Here is an 18,682-nt window from a genome sequence, read left to right as displayed (position 1 = left end):
TCTGCAGTATAACTGTTTTCTGAGTGGTGTTTCCAAATAAAAGTTTTCCTATATAATACATCCCTATGATGATAATAAATTACTTATTGGGTGATAGATACCATGCTTTTATACACATTACCATATTTTATCCACTTTTTACAAGTAAAATAAGTATAGTTTCACTGTGTTACAGGATCCTGAATGCATCAGAGCTTGGGGGTTAATGTCCCAGTATGATGTAGTGTACTGGTGTGCACACGTCACACACACACACACACACACACACTCAGGGGTGCACACAGCTCTTTGACCTGTTGCTTTCAAGGTCGCTGTGACGCTGCCTGAGTGGTGTTCATCACACAAAGTAAACCCAATCTGACTTCTCTGAAGTGTCGTTGTCACCAAGACAGAAATTCTAGAACGGGCAAAATCAGTAATTCAAGTCCTTTATCCTCAAACCCTGCGGAGACGAATACCGATACACAGGCGCGCGCACGCGCACACACACACACACACACACACACACACACACACACACACACACACACACACACACACACACACACACACACACACACACACACAGGTTGTGTCCAATACTGTTAAATTATTTCTTTACTGATGAGTAGCTTCTAATCAAAAACAAGTTTGAAAAAACATTGACTTTGAGATGAAAGAACAGGAAGTGTTAAAATGCTAAGTCATTTCCAAGTTTAAGGAGTCATTCCTCACAGTGTTTATTGGATAGATGGCTGGAATAAGGCCAGTAGTTAACACAAGCTGAAGAGATTTTCAAGTTTATTCTACGATATAAGATCTGTCAGTAAATACCCCATTTAACATCTCGAGACATCATCAGGCCTAACTTTAGCCGTCTGCACTATTCTTTTTTCTTCAGTAAACACAGTTCATTTGGATTGTGTCATACTTGCATTTTGCTTAATTGATCACATGGAGAATCACGGAAGGAGATATTTCGAGTAACGTCCTTGAGGGGAATGTTGTCAATAAGAAATCAATAAGAAGTCAATAAGTTTCACAAAACGGTCGTAGAAGCAGCTCAGGCTAAGAAGCGCTCCCTGAAGAGTGTAGGAGGAAATCCCAAAACATGCTGATGAGTGAGATGTGAGTGATGCTTTCCATAAATTGAAAATATACATGTGTATATAAATACATTACATTTTCCTCATGTCTATCTGTTTACTCATACTGTGTGGTTCAGCACCTTTTTTCACCCTCTGTCTGAAACCAGAGCCCAGTCTGCTCTGATTGGTTAGCTGGTCTGCTCTGTTGTGATTGGTCAACCGCTTAGACATGTCCCGCCCATGAGCCTATCACATACATTGTGTTGGAGCGCTAGCCAATAGAAGCGTGAGTGTTATATACTGATGTCACTATAGTCTGGAAATTAGGGATTTTAGCCTTTGCAGAACATTTACATGCACAAAAAACAATAAAACACACACACACACACACACACACACACACACACACACACACACACACACACACACACACACACACACACACACACTCTCTCTCTCTCTCTTGATTTAGCACTTCTGTTCCTGTCCCTTCCTGTCAGCTGATGATAAATTATAAACACATTCCTGCGCAGCACTGTCAGCGGGGGGATGTATGACCGAGCATGGTGACAGCTTGGTCGGACTTCACAGCTTCACAGATTCCTGGAAAGCGATGTGCTCATGAGCAGGAGCACACACACACACTTACTGTACCCAGACACACACACACAGAAATAAGCGATAAAGAGATTACACAGGTTCATGAAAAAACACAAAGGTACTATGGCTTCTTAGAGTACTTTCACCGTGGCATCTTTTCAATGCAACAGAGGTCACAAGGGAAAACAGGCATACAGACAGGACTAAGCACACTGATAGGACACAGCCGGAGACAATCACAAAAACGGGAAAATACAAAGACAGGAAATTAAGAGGACAGGTAGAAAATATATTTCAAAATAAAACAGGAAACAAAATAACACTAGGATCATCATCATCATCATCAAAAAAAAAAAATGTAACACAGATACAGAGAGACCCTCCAAAAGACTTCAAAGACATAACAAATCAGTTTGAAGAGATGTAAAACAGCTGAAAAAGGACATAACTAGACAACAAAGAGACAAAACCACGACATGGACACCTAAGTAGACAAAACATCAAGAAAAGGGGATTAAGAACAACCAAAGACAAAAAAGAATCAACAATTATTCTTTGGTTCATCATAATTAATCTGCTTTACTTAACTGTGAAAAGTCAAAACTCGTTTTCCAAGGTTAGAATTGAAGGCCCACATTCAATGGATTTTACCACTATAAGAAAAGTAGGCTACTGCACAAAAGTAAGCATACAAATCAATATATTCTTTCAATAAGAAAAACAGGTATTATAGTGACTGTAAATAACTTTTATTATTCTATCAGGAAGGTCTCATGCTAACAGAGTTACATCCATGTACATCACTTCAGGTTATTATAAACATTGGCTTAATTATCGCATGTTGGAAAATTGTCAAATGTGTTTGAAATTCATTTGAGAGGTGTGAGCGTCACAATATCTGAGGTAAAATGTTGCTTTTACTTACAACTGAAACACCAGCTAGAGATATCAGAGTAAAGCAAGTAAATCATAATTAAAGAATGTGTTTTGAAAAAATAGAAATGTGTAAGGAGCCTTTATTTGATTTCCTTTTTTTTCCCTCATGGATTTTGCTGATTGACATTTTTATACTTATTGAAACTTATGCCGGTTAAGGTAAGACTGACTTGACACACATTCAATCAGTGAGTTAAAACGCAAAAATTACCATTTTGTAAATAACTTATTTTGCTAAAAAAAAAAGTATGATGATTGTAAGATATATGTGAAAATATAAATATTATTTATTTTAAGTAACATCATTACCTGCAATAAAGACAATCATGTAGATTGTTAAATAAATAATTATGTGAAAATGTAAATGTAAACATGTCCTTTATTACATTTAACCTGTTGTGGAAACATTTATTGATCAAATTGATATGAAACAAATGAGATAAATATCACTGGTGTCACATCGGGACTTTAACCGTAAACTTTCACAGTAAACCCAAAGTGACATATATGCACAATTAGAAATATGATTATGATCTGCTCAGTTAATTTAGCTGATTCAATTATATTGAGTTCATATATTCTTATTCTTCTTATTCAAAGAATGTTCAAACTAATTTAAACCAACAAATCATCCTCATTAATTAAGTTAAAAATAAGAGTTATTTTACCATTAAAACCCAATGTGACATATATATCACATTTCAGATATTTGATACTAGGGGGGGTTCTTGTCAGAAATGTGTTCTAGGTGGTCTAGGTGGTCTATTCAGTTCCCCTTAATTTTCCCAAAAGTAGAAATGGGTCAGGGTTCTTATGGGTTAATTGTAAAATAAATGTAAAAATGTTAATAGAATTTATTTGAAAGTAATATAGTGTTTTAATTAAATATTGTAAAATGTATTTGAAAAACATGTATAGAAAATATTTTGTGAGTAGTATATTTGTCCTATAAATTATTTTCAAAAAACATGTCAAACATATGTTAAAATGTAAAAATATGTTGTAGGTCAGCATCTTGCCTGTTGACTAAAGAACAAACATGATGATTTTAAAGTATATGTGAAAAGAAATGTATACATATCTTGTAAGGTATATTTTTTGCTTGCTGATGATCTAATGAGTAGTAGATATGTGAATAAGCCTAGGAGCCCTTATCAGCTGCCAGATGCTCGATGAAACATCTGTAACACATCTGCCTCCTTCTCCGTGCTGCTCTTTTAATCATTGATGGCGGTGGATGCGATGGAGTTGTTGACCTGCGTCCCGGCGGTAGCGAGCGAGGCGGACGTCCCGGTGTTGGCCCCGTCCCGCGGTTTGGCTCTCGGCTTCATCATGTCCTCTCGGTTCTGCTCGGGCTTCAGCAGCAGGACGTAACACTTGGGCAGGAAGATGCAGGCCAGCAGGCCGAAGCTCGACGCCAGGATGGCAAAGATCTGCACCGCCACCATGAACTTCCCCCGAGTGCTGAGGTACGCCGGGACGAAGGAGATCCACACGATGAAGAAGACGAGCATGCCGAAGGTCACAGACTTCGCCTCGCTGGAAGACAGAGTGAGAAATATGCTGCTGACAAAGAAATGTTCTTTACAACAAAATGGCTTAAAGAGGACATATTCTGCTCATTTTCATATTCATATTCTGTGATGTGTCTCCACGCTTTAATGTTCAAAAAGCTCTTTATCTTTCTCATACTGCCTGTTCTGCAGCAACTCTTTTCACCCTCTGTCTCAAACCAGAGCCCAGTCTGCTCTGGTTCGTTAGCTGCTTCGCTCTGTTGTGATTGGTAGACCGCTTAGAGATCACGTAAAATGTGTTTGAGCGCTAGCCAATAGAAACGAGAGTGTTACATAGTGATGTCACTTTGTTCGGGAAGTCAAAGGTGTCAAATTGTGGCATTTAAGGCAGTGGGGGGGAGTGTGTGTCTGGAGGGGAACGCAGGCATTTTAGCCTTTGCAGACCATTAACATGCACTCAAACCCCAAGAACACACTACAGGAAAGGGAAAACGCTCGATTTTCTCTCCAGGTTTTTGGTGTGTTTCCTACCTGAAGTGATCCTCCAGTTTGCGGGCGATGAAGGCGAAGACGAAGGCCAGCAGAGCCAGTAGCATGTCATAACCGAAGACACAACAGATGAAGATCACTGAGCCTTCATCACACTCCAGAATGATCTTTATGTTCTGAGTGGAGGTGTTCTCCACGGGGTGCGGAGGCAGGATGAGGAGCCACACTGTGCAAGCTACAGCCTGAAGTAGAAGAAGAAGGTTGGGAAAGACAGTTCATAACAATATCAGGGAATGATTTCATTATTAAGTGATGCAATCCTACCCCTCTGTGTTTCTCCAGTGTGTTCAGAATAACATTTATTTATAAAGCAGCTTTCGTGCAAGACGCAGCCCAAAGTGCTTCACAGAGCAAGACAGGACACAATGCGTACAAATAAAGAGTAAGGAACATAATTAAAAACAAGATATAAAAACAACCAGAAATAGTTTGATCACAAAACCATAAAACAGTAAAACATGAACAGTTCACTAAAATCACCCAAAATTAAAAAGATAAGTCTTTCATTTACTTTAAGGAGTTTGCTATTCTAAGATCCAAGAGGAGGACGGTCCACAGTTTGGGGACATGAAAACAGAAAGCAGTCTCCCCAGATTTCTTGGGAGAGGCATTGGAGGATCTGAGTGTCCTTGTAGGACTATAAAATGAAAGGCAGTCACTGATGTATGTAGGGGCTAGGTTATGTAAAGCCTTGTAAATCGTTAAAAGCACTTTAAAATAGCTAGATAACGGTAACCAGCGCAGTGATGCCAGCACCCGGGAAATGTGGGTCTCTTAGTTAAAATCCTGGCAGCTGCATCCTGAATGAATCACCTGTATTAGTGTCGCCACAGCAGTTATCGCCCTCTGGTGGCCGCAGGTGATCCTGTCAGTCTCAGGGTCTGAGGAGGTGTTGGTATCAGTGTTGAGGGAGCTGGTTACTATGACGTCAGGAATGATGTTGTTTGGTGACTCAGCTGCTTCCCTTGCTAACTCAGCTGCTTCCTTCGCTGCTTTGGCTGCAGCTTTAGCTCTGAGGCGAGCTGCCTTCAGAACCCGAGCTCTCAGCATCAGGACAACCGTCTTACCTGAAACACACAGAGGTCAGTTAGAGCAGAGGTGGGATGAATGAAGAACATTTACTGTACTTAAGTGCAATTTTGAAGTACTTGTATTTCCATTGTATGCTGCTTTATACTTTTTACTACACTAGATATATCATATGATAGCTTTAGTAACTTCACATATTCAGATAAGTAGCTAACAACGCTGGTGGAAGAAGTACTCAGATCTGGTACTTAAGTAAAAGTAGAAGTACCAGAGTGCAGGAATACTCAGTTACAAGTAAAAGTTCTGCATTCAAAGTGTGACTCAAGTTAAAATAGTAAAGTATAAGCTTCAAAATATACTTAGTACCAAAAGTAAAAGTACTAATTTTGAAGATTCTTTTAAAGCAATAATATTACGGTTCAACTTCATATTATTGTAACTGATCTAATACAGTTATATGGAATATGTTGACATCATACATTGAATTGAAGTCAATGTTTTCTATTTTTAAAGGGAACCATAGTATATTGTTTTTGTTGACAGTGCACGTACCCATGATGGAGGCGAGGCAGAGAGCGAAGCCCAGAGCGAGGCCCACCTGGCTGGTCATGCAGCTCCAGTGCTGAGGCTCCCCGAGGAAGACGATGGAGCTGAGGAAGGTCACCACCAGAGAGAAGAGCAGCGAGAAGCTCAGCAGAGCGTCGTTAGCTTTCACCAGCGGGGTGCCGAGGTGTAGAAGCAACACCACCTGCATGAAGCAGATGGACAGAGAGAACATCACTTCAACCTCTGAAACTATAGATCTGATGCATCGCTTGGAGTAATGGGGGAAAGAACTTGGGAAGAAGTGCGAAGTAGCATCAAATGAAAAAACTCAAGTCAAATCCAAGTACACTGAAATAACGTAAACGTTGACTTTATTTAAATGTATTATCAACAAATTACTATAATTGTAATAGGTTAGTTGAAAGCAATAATATTAAGTTGAACTTAGTCTTTTTTGTTCAAACTTAATACTATTGCTTTAAACTAACCTATTACAATTATGTGTTATTTGTTGATGTAATACATATAATTAAAGTTAATGTCTCAGTTTTTTCTTTGTATTTAAAAAATGTACATAAGAGTACTTCTTCTCACCCCGACAGCGATGGTGGTGAGCGCTCCGAAGGCCGAGATGGCGATGAGAGTGATGCCCAGCGGCTCTCCGAACGCCAGGAACTCGATGATTTTTGGTAGGCAGGCGTCATGAGCTTCATTGGACCACTCATCGTAAGTGCACAGGATGCATGCACGAGCGTCTGTCGGGGGGGGGGGGGGGGTAACAGCAAAGTTATATACAGTATATTTTGGTGTAATTGCGATTACATGATTGTTGTCTTGTGAACAAACTTTAGCTGGCCGTCTCTGTGGTGATTGGTTGAACGCTTAGAGATGTCCCTTCCCCTAGCCTATCATGTACAATGTGTTGGAGCGCAAGCCAATCGAAGCGCAAGTGTTACATAGTGATGTCACATGTTACAGAAGTAAACAAAGGAGTCCAATGGAGGCGTTTCAGGCAGTGGGGGGAGTTTGTGGGAGAGAAACTTGATGCAAATACAATATCCTCACTTTATCCACTAAGTTTTAGATTACATTAATACTTCCAACCTTTCAGATAGATACCGTCATGTCTATAATGTGGAGTTTGAAGGCTGTTTACTGACTGGTTGAGTTGCTGATCTCTCCATCGGCACAGGGGATGCAGTCAAAGCAGCAGACCGGCTCTCCCTGCCGGATCCCCTTCCTGGTGCCCGGCTGGCAGTTCTCACTGCACACTGACCGAGGAGGCTGCCACACACAGAAACACACTTAGATTAGTTGCACACTGAAAAACTACTGCAACAAGTAGTTATCTGACGATACAAACAACATTAATACTGTTATAAACAGAAAAATCCTTCAGTTTATTGTCTAAGTAGCCCTTGAGATGCTGACTCATGGGACGGCCTACATATTCCATCACTGCAGAACTCTTTTAGTAATGTTAAATTAGTTTCGATTCAAGATGCTGCGTACCTCCGTCCCTTCATCGTTCCACATGATGGAGTCATTCCTTAAAGTCATCCTGTCCTCAGGAGCTGCTGAGCCGTTGTAGTTCCCCACAGTGACGTAGGAAATCTCCCCATTACCGTCCACCTGCCAGTTGATGATGTCATAGACGCCCTCTACATCCCCCTCCTCGAAGTACACCTCCTCGTTAGTGTGCGGAACTTTAAAGCGCACGTTCTTCAGGTAGTACATCAGCTGAGGGAGGGAGAGAGGGTCAGCGTTGGGAGGGTTACTTTAAAATGTAATCTGTTACAACTTCTAGTGTTGAATCCATTTTACACATGTAACTTACTATACACACACACACACACACACACACACACACACACACACACACACACACACACACACACACACACACACACACACACACACACACACACACACACACACACACACACACACACACACACACACACACACACACACACACACACACACACACACACACACACACACACACACACACACACACACACACAGGTTTACCTGCCATGGCTCAAAGTTGCTGATGTTAGCACAGCTGCCCCCCACAAACGGCCCCTGTCCGACCTCACAGTGCTCAAGGTTGTGCAGGGCATTGGCCACAGCGTACACGGCTTTATACACACTGTGGAGACACATCATCATCATCAAACACACCATCATCCACATTTCCATCAGTATATTTTTATCATTTAAGGGTTAGTTCACCCAAATCACATCAAGTAAGACATGTAAGCCCCCTCCAGACTTAAGTAAAGTACATGGACATTAAAGTTCTACTTAAGTAGTACTTGAGTAAATGTACTTAGTTACTTCCACCGCAGAACATCAGTTATCCCTGTATTAGTGAGCAGAGGGAACTGACCTGTAGGTGATGCGTAGTTGGGACACATCAGAGTAGGTGTTACCCAGCTGGGCTATAGACTCCTCGCCTGAACATAGACCATCAGGGACCCCCCTCACCGCCCGGGGCATCGTGGCGTTCCCCTCCACCGCCCTCTGTCTGGCCTGCCGCACCGCTTTACCATAGTTCAATGTGCAGTTAAACAACTATAAAGGAAACATAAAATGTTCAGAAACTTAACTTTTGGATAATCTCAATATCAAATGCAATGCAGAGCAATCAAAGACTAAATACATTTCAATAAGATGTTTTTACTTAAATGTATTATGTAAGACAACAGAACAATTTGACCTTAGAGAAGAAACCAAGATATTGAGGATCAAAAATGTGTCCTTTGCTCAGAGATGTAACTGTAAGGGAATACAGTTACCTGTTTTGTGTCCTGATAACGTAATCCCGTTACATGTTATCCATTACTCCCAAAGCATGTTACCAATGAGTGTTAATAGCTGAATTAACAAACCGTTTCCCAGAATTCCTCAGTGAGTGGGTCAGCGTAAGGGTCCACGTCCAGTAGATAGCGCTCAAGACCAGGGATGTCAGCCCTCTTCACCCCAAAGCCCAGGGTCCCACCCAGCACTGAGTTCACCTGGGGTCAAGACAGTGGTGGAAAGTAACTTTACTAAAATACTGTAATCAAGTACTATTCTAACATAATTTTTCTTCACTTGAGTATATCAATATTATGCTACTTTATACTTCTACACTCCACTACATTTCAGAGGCTAATATCTGGACTGAGTTCTCACCCCAGGCCGGTTGATGAGGGCGGAGGTGACCCAGGCCTCGCTGGCGATCCACGTTAGGTTGGTGACATTGTGCTGGAGCAGCTCCTGGATGAGGGGGCTGAGGTCCACGTCTGAAGAGAAGACCACGATGATCTTAGCCGTGTCCTCCACTATCGTCTGGACAATACGCTGGATGGCCTCTGGGGAACTCACCTGCGGTTTGGGAGGAAGGAAACAGACAATACAAATTCATATTAGTATTTAGTGCCTCTCATGTGACATGTTTCCATGCTTTAATGTTCAAAAAGCCCTTCTTTGTGTTGAATCTACCAATGATAACACTAGAAATAATCCATTTGGTTGAAAAATATGTTGCCATGGTACAGAAAAATGATCAGTATCGACTGATATAAAGTGATGTGACATGTTTCCATGCTTTAATGTTCAAAAAGCTCTTTATTTGTCTCATACTGCCTGTACTGCAGCACCTCTTTTCACCCTCTGTTTGAAACCAGAGCCCAGTCTGCTCTGATTGGTTAGCTGGTCTGCTCTGTTGTGATTGGTCATCCTCTTAGAGATGTTTTCACCCATTAACCTATCATGTACAATATGTTGGAGCGCTAGCCAATAGAAGAGTGAGTGTTACATAGTGATGTCACTATGTTCAGGAAGTAAACGAAGGGACCCCTTTAAGCTGCAATTTGTGTGTGGGTGTGTGTGTGTGTGTGTGTGTGTGTGTGTGTGTGTGTGTGTGTGTGTGTGTGTGTGTGTGTGTGTGTGTGTGTGTTGTGTGTGTGTGTGTGTGTATGCGTGTGTGTTGAGGTTATTTGCCATGGTACAAGCAAAGCAGGTTTCAGTTTGCAAAGGGAGAAAGATGATTGAATAATGATGGGAAAAGCTGTCACCTTGGGCAGGACCTCAGAGAAGGCGATGCAGACTCCAGCGTTCTCCACCTGCTCCTTGAAGTCTTTGAGGGCGTACTTCCCGTAGTCGTCATCAGCAGCGATGGTGCCCACCCAGGTCCAGCCGAAGCGCAGCACCAGCTGGGCGACGGCTGTGGACTGGTGCTTGTCGTTGGGGATGGTCCTGAGGAAGGTGGGGAACTGGAACTTGTTTTCTAGGGCGGAGCAGGTTGAACAGTAGCTGACCTGGAGGAGACACAGAGGAGAGCAGACCCAGGCAATTTTTTTGCAATTTTGTTCTACACAATTCTCCCTTTGAATCTGTGTCTCAGTACAGGGAATCATAATTGACCAGTCTCCCTCTTGTAAGCTCAACATTCAACAACTTCAAAAAAAAAGGATACAATTTATGAAGGTAGATATGGTGCAAAATGGGAGAGCGTGTAAAACCTGATGTGACCACTTGCAGAAAGAAAATCTGGGCTCGTGTGCACTTGTATAAAATATCCACGTAACTGTGAACCAAATGTACACTTGTATAAAAATATCCACGTAAACCAAACCACGTGTGAACCAAATTTGAAGTCACAGAAGAAAGAAATAAGTTTTGTAGCTTGTAGAAAAAAAATGAACTTAGTGATGAAATGTTCACTTGCATAAAAATACTTATTTTTTAAATATATTTTCCATTACAATTGCAACTTGGTTATTACAACCTCTCAAATCAGTCATTACAACTTGACAAATCTGCTCTGTGGCAGTATAAATCGACGAATCTGCAGTCTTGATTTTTGCTACACTTCTTGCGATAAATGTGTCGCAAAAGTAATTTCCACCCGTAGATGTGGGGGCAGGGAGGGGGGTTGGAGCGAAGGGGCGGAGCTGTCAGAACGACGAGGCTTGGGTCACTCACACAGTCACAGCCATAGTCAGGTCGAACCGGATGACTGCGGGGCTAACGGTTCGTGTCGCTACCAGTCCGCTGACATGGCGCGTCAATCAACGGTACATTTGGCTCATTACTTGCCCAGTATTACTTTGAATATTATTATTGTGATTGACGATTAAATCCGCTTTGAAGACCACCGTTTTATATCGTGCAGTTTAGCCGCAAAATAACGTCAGTTAGCCTGCTAACGCTAGCTTTGTTGAGTTTATGCTAGCTAAACAAGTAGTGGTTGTAGTCTATATCAGTAATTAATATATTATAGCCTACTGCTTTGGCACTAACGGTTGATAACCGTTTATGAAAATAAAACCAATTGAACTGTACTGAAATAATGACACGTTTTATAATTGTCTTGGGCTCCTGCTGTGTTTTTAAAGCCTTTGTAAATTATCCATGCTATTTTCTATTTAGAACGAAGATTTCAGAATCTTAAAATCCCTTGGCGTTTGTATGCAATTTTGCTAAATTCAACTCTGGAATCAAGCAAATATTAATATGTTTGCATGACATTAGTTATTTATATTTTGCCATCACTTAATTACACGTTTATTTAAGTCAAGCTAGGTACATGTGATGGTAGCTAGTTAGTGCTCTTACATGTGAGGCCTCCTCCAAACAGTATAATAACCAGACTGTATCATTAAAACTAAATTCTAGATCCTTGACTTTAGACAAACAATTCAAGAGACAAAATGTATTTAAAACACCAATCTTTATTTGAAGGTGCCTCTTAACCTGATATATTAGTTATACAGTAATAGTATTGACAATCTAAAAAAACTGAGCAACTCAACTGTCAACTTTATATTTCTTATTGTCTAAAAGCATTTATTATTTGCTTATTATTTTTTTCCCTCATATTCAATGTGGACGGATTGAGACAGCGTGGTGTCCATAGAGCTGCAGAGACTTCAGGGAGAAACCTCCGTGTGATGGACGTCCTGTCTGTTGGTTTGGAGAGGACTGAGGGTCTTTCCTCTGCGAGGAGGACCAGGCCTGATGGAGGAGCCCATGCTGGGCATAGCTGATACCACCTGCACAGGCCTAGTCTGTCACGTTATTTGACTAAATGTGTTTACTTATACATTTAATAGGCTTTACACCTTCTGTCCATATGTGCTTTTTATTTAAAACATTTTTGATTAACTTTTGGTTCACATTTCAATAAATTGTATTTGTATTTGCACTCCTTTCGTCCATTATTCTTACTGAAAATAGATTACACATTCACATCTGACTGAAGATTGGCCCCATTTATTTGTGAAGTTGCAAACTCTGCGGTACAAGGCACAAGTGTTGTGAAGCTCATAAAGTGAGGCAAATAGAAATAATCAGCTGATGGAGTGTAGATGTGGAAATAGATGCATCCCATCAGCTGACTAAGTTTTTCACCACACTTTATAAGCCTGACTCAGAGGTCGCGTTAACCGAATATATTCCGTCTATGACGGAATTCTTTTGACAATGACGGAAAAATCTGAAAGCAGTCCGTCATTTTGACAGATTAGAACAAACTCAGAACAGCGCCAAAGTTTCCCCGCAGCAGAGCTCCGGTGTTGCCCTTATGTTGTTTCCAGACCTAACTGCCGTACAAATCATTGAAATGTCTGGGAGTTTATGCTTTACGCTGTGGCGCGCTCCCGTGAGGTGGCCAGGTGGGCATGCACAACACGGCATAACACCGGCGCTAATATTCACGAGGCACCCCCCCCCCCGTTGACAGTTCACGAGCGTGCTCTGCCGCCCCCCACCCGTCAGTTGTGTACAGACCGACGGGTAATAATGGATTTTAACGGAAATTTTCCGATCCTATCCGTCAAAATGACGGGCAGCAAAAAAGTCTAGCTTAACCTCTGGCCTGACTATAACCACCCCTTCTCTGAGGTGCAGGCAGCGTCACAAACAAATGATGGTCTTGATAGACTACACAAATATTCCGTGTGCAGATCTTTGTTTTCACAATAAATGTAGTTTCTTAGTGAATGTCCTGTACTGGTCTTAAAATCTCATAAAATCAGCTTTTAATTTTCCTCTTGGATGTTCTTCTTGACCCTCAGAGAAGGAGAACATGTTGAGTTGTGTCTTTCAGGCATGTCCTTTCCTAACAAAAATGACAGGAAACATAAAACATTATTGCAGAACAAGTGTGTTATTTATGAAAGCGGTGTGTTTGTGTGTTTAGGGGCTGTAGATATAATTATTTTGTAATTGTAATCAGATTATGAATGAACAGTATGAAGTTCATCAACATTGAAATATATGTTATTATCAAAATAATATTTAACTGTTACAAAACGTAGTGAAACTAGAAGCTTGCTCTGTTGTCTCACTGAAAGAATAACTTTTACCACGTTTTTACAGACAATATTGAGAGATAAATAGTAGCAGTTCTCACTATGTGTTAAATATCTTTGCCTTCAATACATTAAATTAGAAAGCTGACAAAATCATGTTGCTTGTTAACATCTAAATGTAACTTTTTGCATGGAAAAACCCCTCAACTTCACTGATGTTTAGGTGATCTAGTATTGTTTAATGGAATGTATATCAGTGTATTAAAGTCAATACTTCATTCATTTAAACCAATATCTTTCTTGATTCTTTGTACAGTATGAAAAAAAGAGTCTTTGTACCTGAGCTGAAGTTCACTGCTGTGAGGAGTCCAGTTCTGTCTCTCACTCTCTAGTCCAGCCTGTCTGCATCACCTGGACACCTTAAACAAACAGATATATATGTAAAGTACCATGTGTACAAACAATATAACTGATTCTCTTCTGTTGAACATGTTGGATTGTGTATTGTCCAAGTCAGGGTCCTTTTTATTTTACTGTAACTTTGGAAGTTGTGTTACCAATGCTTACTGTTTATTTGATATCAATTTGGAAATACAATTAATAAAAACAACAAGGTTTGGGTTTGTTCTTCAGATATGACTGATGTTAACGAGTAAGCTCAATAATGAACCTCAGCTCAACCAACCATATTGTAATATCTAAGTAATCATCTTGAAATATGACATTAATAATTGTAATATACACACATCTTATTGTGAGGTTGATTTCACATACACTACTTCGACGTTAGCTAAATAGAAAATAGCATGGATAATTTACAAAGGCTTTAAAAACACAGCAGGAGCCCAAGACAATTATAAAACATGTCATTATTTCAGTACAGTTCAATTGGTTTTATTTTCATAAACGGTTATCAACCGTTAGTGCCAAAGCAGTAGGCTATAATATATTAATTACTGCTGTAGACCAGGGGTTCCCAAAGTGGGGGTGGCGAGATGATTAAAAAACATTTTTTTACAGGGGGTCGCCAGTCTCTGGCACTGTTATTTTGGGGGTCGCGGGCTGAAAAGTTTGGGAACCCCTGCTGTAGACTACAACCACTACTTGTTTAGCTAGCATAAACTCAAAGCTAGCGTTAGCTGGCTAACTGACGTTATTTTGCGGATAAACTGCATGATATAAAACGGTGGTCTTCAAAGCGGGTTTAATCCTCAATCACAATAATAATATTCAAAGTAATGGGCAAAACTTACCGTTGATTGACGCGCCATGTCATGTCATGTCATGACTGGTAGCGACACGAACCGTTAGCCCCGCAGTCATCCGGTTCGACCTGACTATGGCTGTGACTGTGACTGACCCAAGCCTCGTCATTCTGATAGCTCCGCCCCTTCGCTCCAACCCCTTCCCTCCCCCCGAATCTTCAGGTGAAAATTACTTTTGCGACACATTTATCGCAAGAAGTGTAGCAAAAGTCAAGACGGCAGATTCGTCCATTTATACTGCCACAGAGCAGATTTGTCAAGTTGTAATGACTGATTTGAGAGGTTGTAATAACCAAATTGCAATTGTAATGGAAAATATATTTAAAAAATATGTATTTTTCTGCAAGTGAACATTTCATCACTAAGTTCATTTTTTTTCTACAAGCTACAAAACTTATTTTTTTCTTCTGTGACTTCAAATTTGGTTCACAGTTACGTGGATATTTTATACAAGTGTACATTTAGTTCACAGTTACGTGGATATTTTACACAAGTGTAAATGTATGCACACAAGCTCAGATTTTTTTTCTGCAAGTGGTCACATCAGGTTTTACACGCTCTCGCATTTTGCACCATATCTACCTTCATACAATTTTACTTTAGAATTAAGAGAAGTCTTATTTTTCTTTTAAGGCCACAAAGAGACTTGTTGCTGCCGCCTTTATGTCTGTGCTAGACTATGGTGATGGTTGGTGATTGGCTAATGGTTACACATGCCAAAAAAAAACGTTATGACATCATAAAGTGGCCAAAATCTGATCAGGTTTTTATATAAATGGATCAGGACAAAAAGAGAGAGAATCTTTTTTCCAGAAACTTTTAGAATCTCTTTACACAGAGGGGACACATGTTGATGTATACAAGACATGAAAAAGTGGATTTTGCATAATAGGTGACCTTTAAGACCAGAAAGAGACTCGTTGCTGCGCCTTTATGTCTGTGCTAGACTGTGGTGATGTTGTTTATATTAATCTATCTTCTAAGCTCTTTGGATAGCATCTACCAAAGGTAAATACAATAAATAACAGTTGTTCCTTTCCTTTCCTCTTGTCTTCCTCTAACCCCACCTGGCCTACCTGAGCGAAGTGATACAGCCCGAGTATCCTGGCGGTGGCGATGGACAGGTCAGACCCCCCGGCCCCCACCATAGCCGCCAGAGGGGCCCCGGTCCCGCAGCGGTAGTTGGGCACGGCCTCGTCCTGGCCCGTCAGGTAGGTGAGGGTCCCCTCCACCGCCTTGGAGATGGTGAAGCACGAGTCGTAGATCACGTAGCCCAGGTCGGTGTTCGGCAGCAGCTCGGTCCTCCCGTTGATCTCGTTGATGGCAAACAGCATGGTCTGCGTCCAGCGGAAAGTACGGAAGTTAAACCTGGAGCATGATGGGAGATGTATTACATTAGACAGAGTACAAAAGAAAGAAAGAATTACAAATATGTGGTCGTAAAGCACTTTTCATATGCAGGATGCAGCTCAAAGTACTTTAACAATATGGCAAGAAATGAAATTCAGGTCCAAGCCATTTAGCACACATGCAGCATACATGATGACCAAGATTTCAAGGAATACAAGGAGGGAAAAAGAATAAAGAGAATTGAAAAGGAATATATGAAATAATAAGAATAATAAGAATCACACATTTCACAAAGTACAACCCCCATGAGACACAATTATTAAATATATTTGTTTACACTATAAAATTAAATAATAAGAACAAATATTTACAAAAAGATTAAAAGACATCAATTAAAGGCTTCTTTTTTTAAACCTGTTTTTAGCCGTTGTTTAAAAAGATGTATTGTATAGAGGGGTATAGAGCAAAATTGTAATACTTGCTGACTGGTGTATAGTGAATACTCTTGATGTTATTACCTAAATGAGCCACGAGAGGACATATCACACACTTGCTGATTATTGTTGCATATTAAAGGCCTGCCTCCATAATGATATGTGCTACTGAGGCTAATTGGTCCCAGGGGTGCTGCCCTGCTCCATCTTAATTAAATTAAATCATGGAATTATTTCTGTTTCAGGAATTTAAAAATAATATAACTTCACTGAAATATTCTAATAATAATGTATCACAGTGATGACAGCTGAACTCACCCCTCACACCCCGAGGAGACGGGCAGCCTCGAAGTGTTTCCATCACTGGAGATGATGCGTTTGTGGACAGGAAACATCCCGCCAACAACCACCTTCTTCTTCTCCACATCCTTGTAGCCGCTCAGGTTGAACTTGGCCTTCAGCTTGCATGTAGATTCTGAAGCAACAGATCTGTAAAAGCATAAAAAGGCACATAATCCGAGCAAAAGGCGACCGGTTTCCATGCTATATGTGCAGAAAAAAGAGAGTGTGTGGCGGACAGGAAGAAGACAGCTAAGTGTGAAAGGTTTGTTATCTTCTCTCATGGGGCAGAGATGCACCAGGTAACATGGGAACACAAATAGGGAGGAGGATTCTGGGTGAGGGCGTTTAATGTGTGTTAACACCAGGGTTGAGAGTGCTACTGTAAAGATGTTTTCCCTTACAATTACTATCTACCTGTAAAAAACATTTTAATCAGTAACCTAATCTGAATATCACATTTTAAATGTAACCTGACCTCAATATCAAATGCAGATCAAATCAATAAAATAATAATAAATATCAATAACATGTTTTTACTGACCTGTATTATCTTATTAAAATTAATTTATAGGAAAAGCTGCCTTTCATTCAGCATATTCAGGCAGTAGCCTATACACCAACAACGAAACACATGAGCACATTAGCCTACAGAACAGCACAGCTGACAGAGAAGAAATACAATCTGATCCTTTTACGACAAACCCAATGTGCTCTTTTTAGTTTTTTAATAACATTGTAATCCTGCTAGAAATCCACCATTTTTAGAAATGTAACAGTAATCTGATAACATTTTTTTACATGTAGCTGTAAGTGAATATAGCTACTTTTTTTGTATCCTAATTACATTATCCAGTTACATCCCCAAGCCTGATCGGTATAATCTCATTAAATAGTGTGTAAAGTTACTTTGTTTTGTCTCCATCCAAGAGCACAAACTGGACCCTGGACCACCAACAAATGTAATGAAATGTCTCATATTCAGATGTATTTATTTCCTCCATACATATAAACCAGTGTATCAGTCTGCACACCAGTCAGCTGCTGAGGATAATCTGCCACAGGCCGTCGGTTAATTGGCAGCTGCATGTGGCAACTGTTCCAAAATACTGCCCTGTCCCCTGAGTGTGTGTCTGTGTGTGTGTTGATGGCTGACTAAACTTGTCTGATCTTGTTTATAAGTCAGAGGGGAAGAACACACACCTGAACCCCCCCCGCACACACAGGGACATCTGCAGGGCTACCGACTGCACGCAAATAGGATACAGTCTAAAACGTCTTTTAACAATCTGTCTGTTTACAGTAGTGTACATGTCACTGGTATTAAAGGAATGGGACTAACGGGAGGCTGCTGATGATGAATGCATGACTGTTTGACTGCAGCCTTGTGCTTGTAATCCGTCTCAGGCACACATGAGACACGTCTAACTAGCACTGATGACTTCTGCGAGAAATCAATTAGGTCGGGTAATTTTCTAAATGTACTCTTTCTGCCCTTGCAGACATCTGTAAAGAGGAGCATGCGGTTAAATAGAAAAATGAGCATAAACAACCATTGTGAGTTTTGAATATATCTTAATTTAAAGAGGTCCCATTATGCTTTTCCTGTAGTGTGTTAGGCTATATAAGTTTTGGTGCGTGTAAATGGTCTGCAAAGGCTAAAATCCTTGTGTTCCCTCCAGAGAGAGTTTCTCTCCCACCCCCTCCTCCCTCCTATGTAACACTCTTCTATTAGCTAGCGCTACC

General features: G+C 40.6%; 1 protein-coding gene and 1 long non-coding RNA gene across 2 annotated transcripts; both read right to left on the bottom strand.

Annotated features, from left to right (window-relative positions):
* Positions 1 to 2,149: 2,149 nt before the first annotated feature.
* vmn2r1 (vomeronasal 2, receptor 1) lies at positions 2,150 to 17,344 on the bottom strand. Its single transcript, XM_079679260.1, has 14 exons — positions 16,916 to 17,344; positions 15,890 to 16,181; positions 10,309 to 10,551; positions 9,425 to 9,616; positions 9,139 to 9,264; positions 8,637 to 8,821; positions 8,276 to 8,396; positions 7,754 to 7,981; positions 7,402 to 7,525; positions 6,836 to 6,996; positions 6,248 to 6,443; positions 5,480 to 5,733; positions 4,649 to 4,848; positions 2,150 to 4,142 (listed from the first exon to the last, which is right to left on the bottom strand). The coding sequence occupies exons 1-14, from the start codon at positions 17,218 to 17,220 to the stop codon at positions 3,821 to 3,823; spliced, it is 2,949 nt and encodes a 982-aa protein (XP_079535386.1). The 5' UTR covers positions 17,221 to 17,344; the 3' UTR covers positions 2,150 to 3,820.
* On the bottom strand, positions 13,214 to 14,615 carry LOC307038001. The gene is made up of 2 exons (XR_013807847.1): positions 13,888 to 14,615; positions 13,214 to 13,355 (listed from the first exon to the last, which is right to left on the bottom strand). It is a non-coding gene; the product is annotated as an uncharacterized lncRNA (long non-coding RNA).
* Positions 17,345 to 18,682: the final 1,338 nt, after the last annotated feature.

The sequence above is a fragment of the Notothenia rossii genome, assembly GCF_949606895.1.
Source record: "Notothenia rossii genome assembly, chromosome: 4".
In the NCBI taxonomy this organism is placed as follows: Eukaryota; Metazoa; Chordata; class Actinopteri; order Perciformes; family Nototheniidae; genus Notothenia; species Notothenia rossii.
Note: the sequence above shows the minus strand (reverse complement) of the source record. Positions and strands in the feature narration are given on the sequence as shown.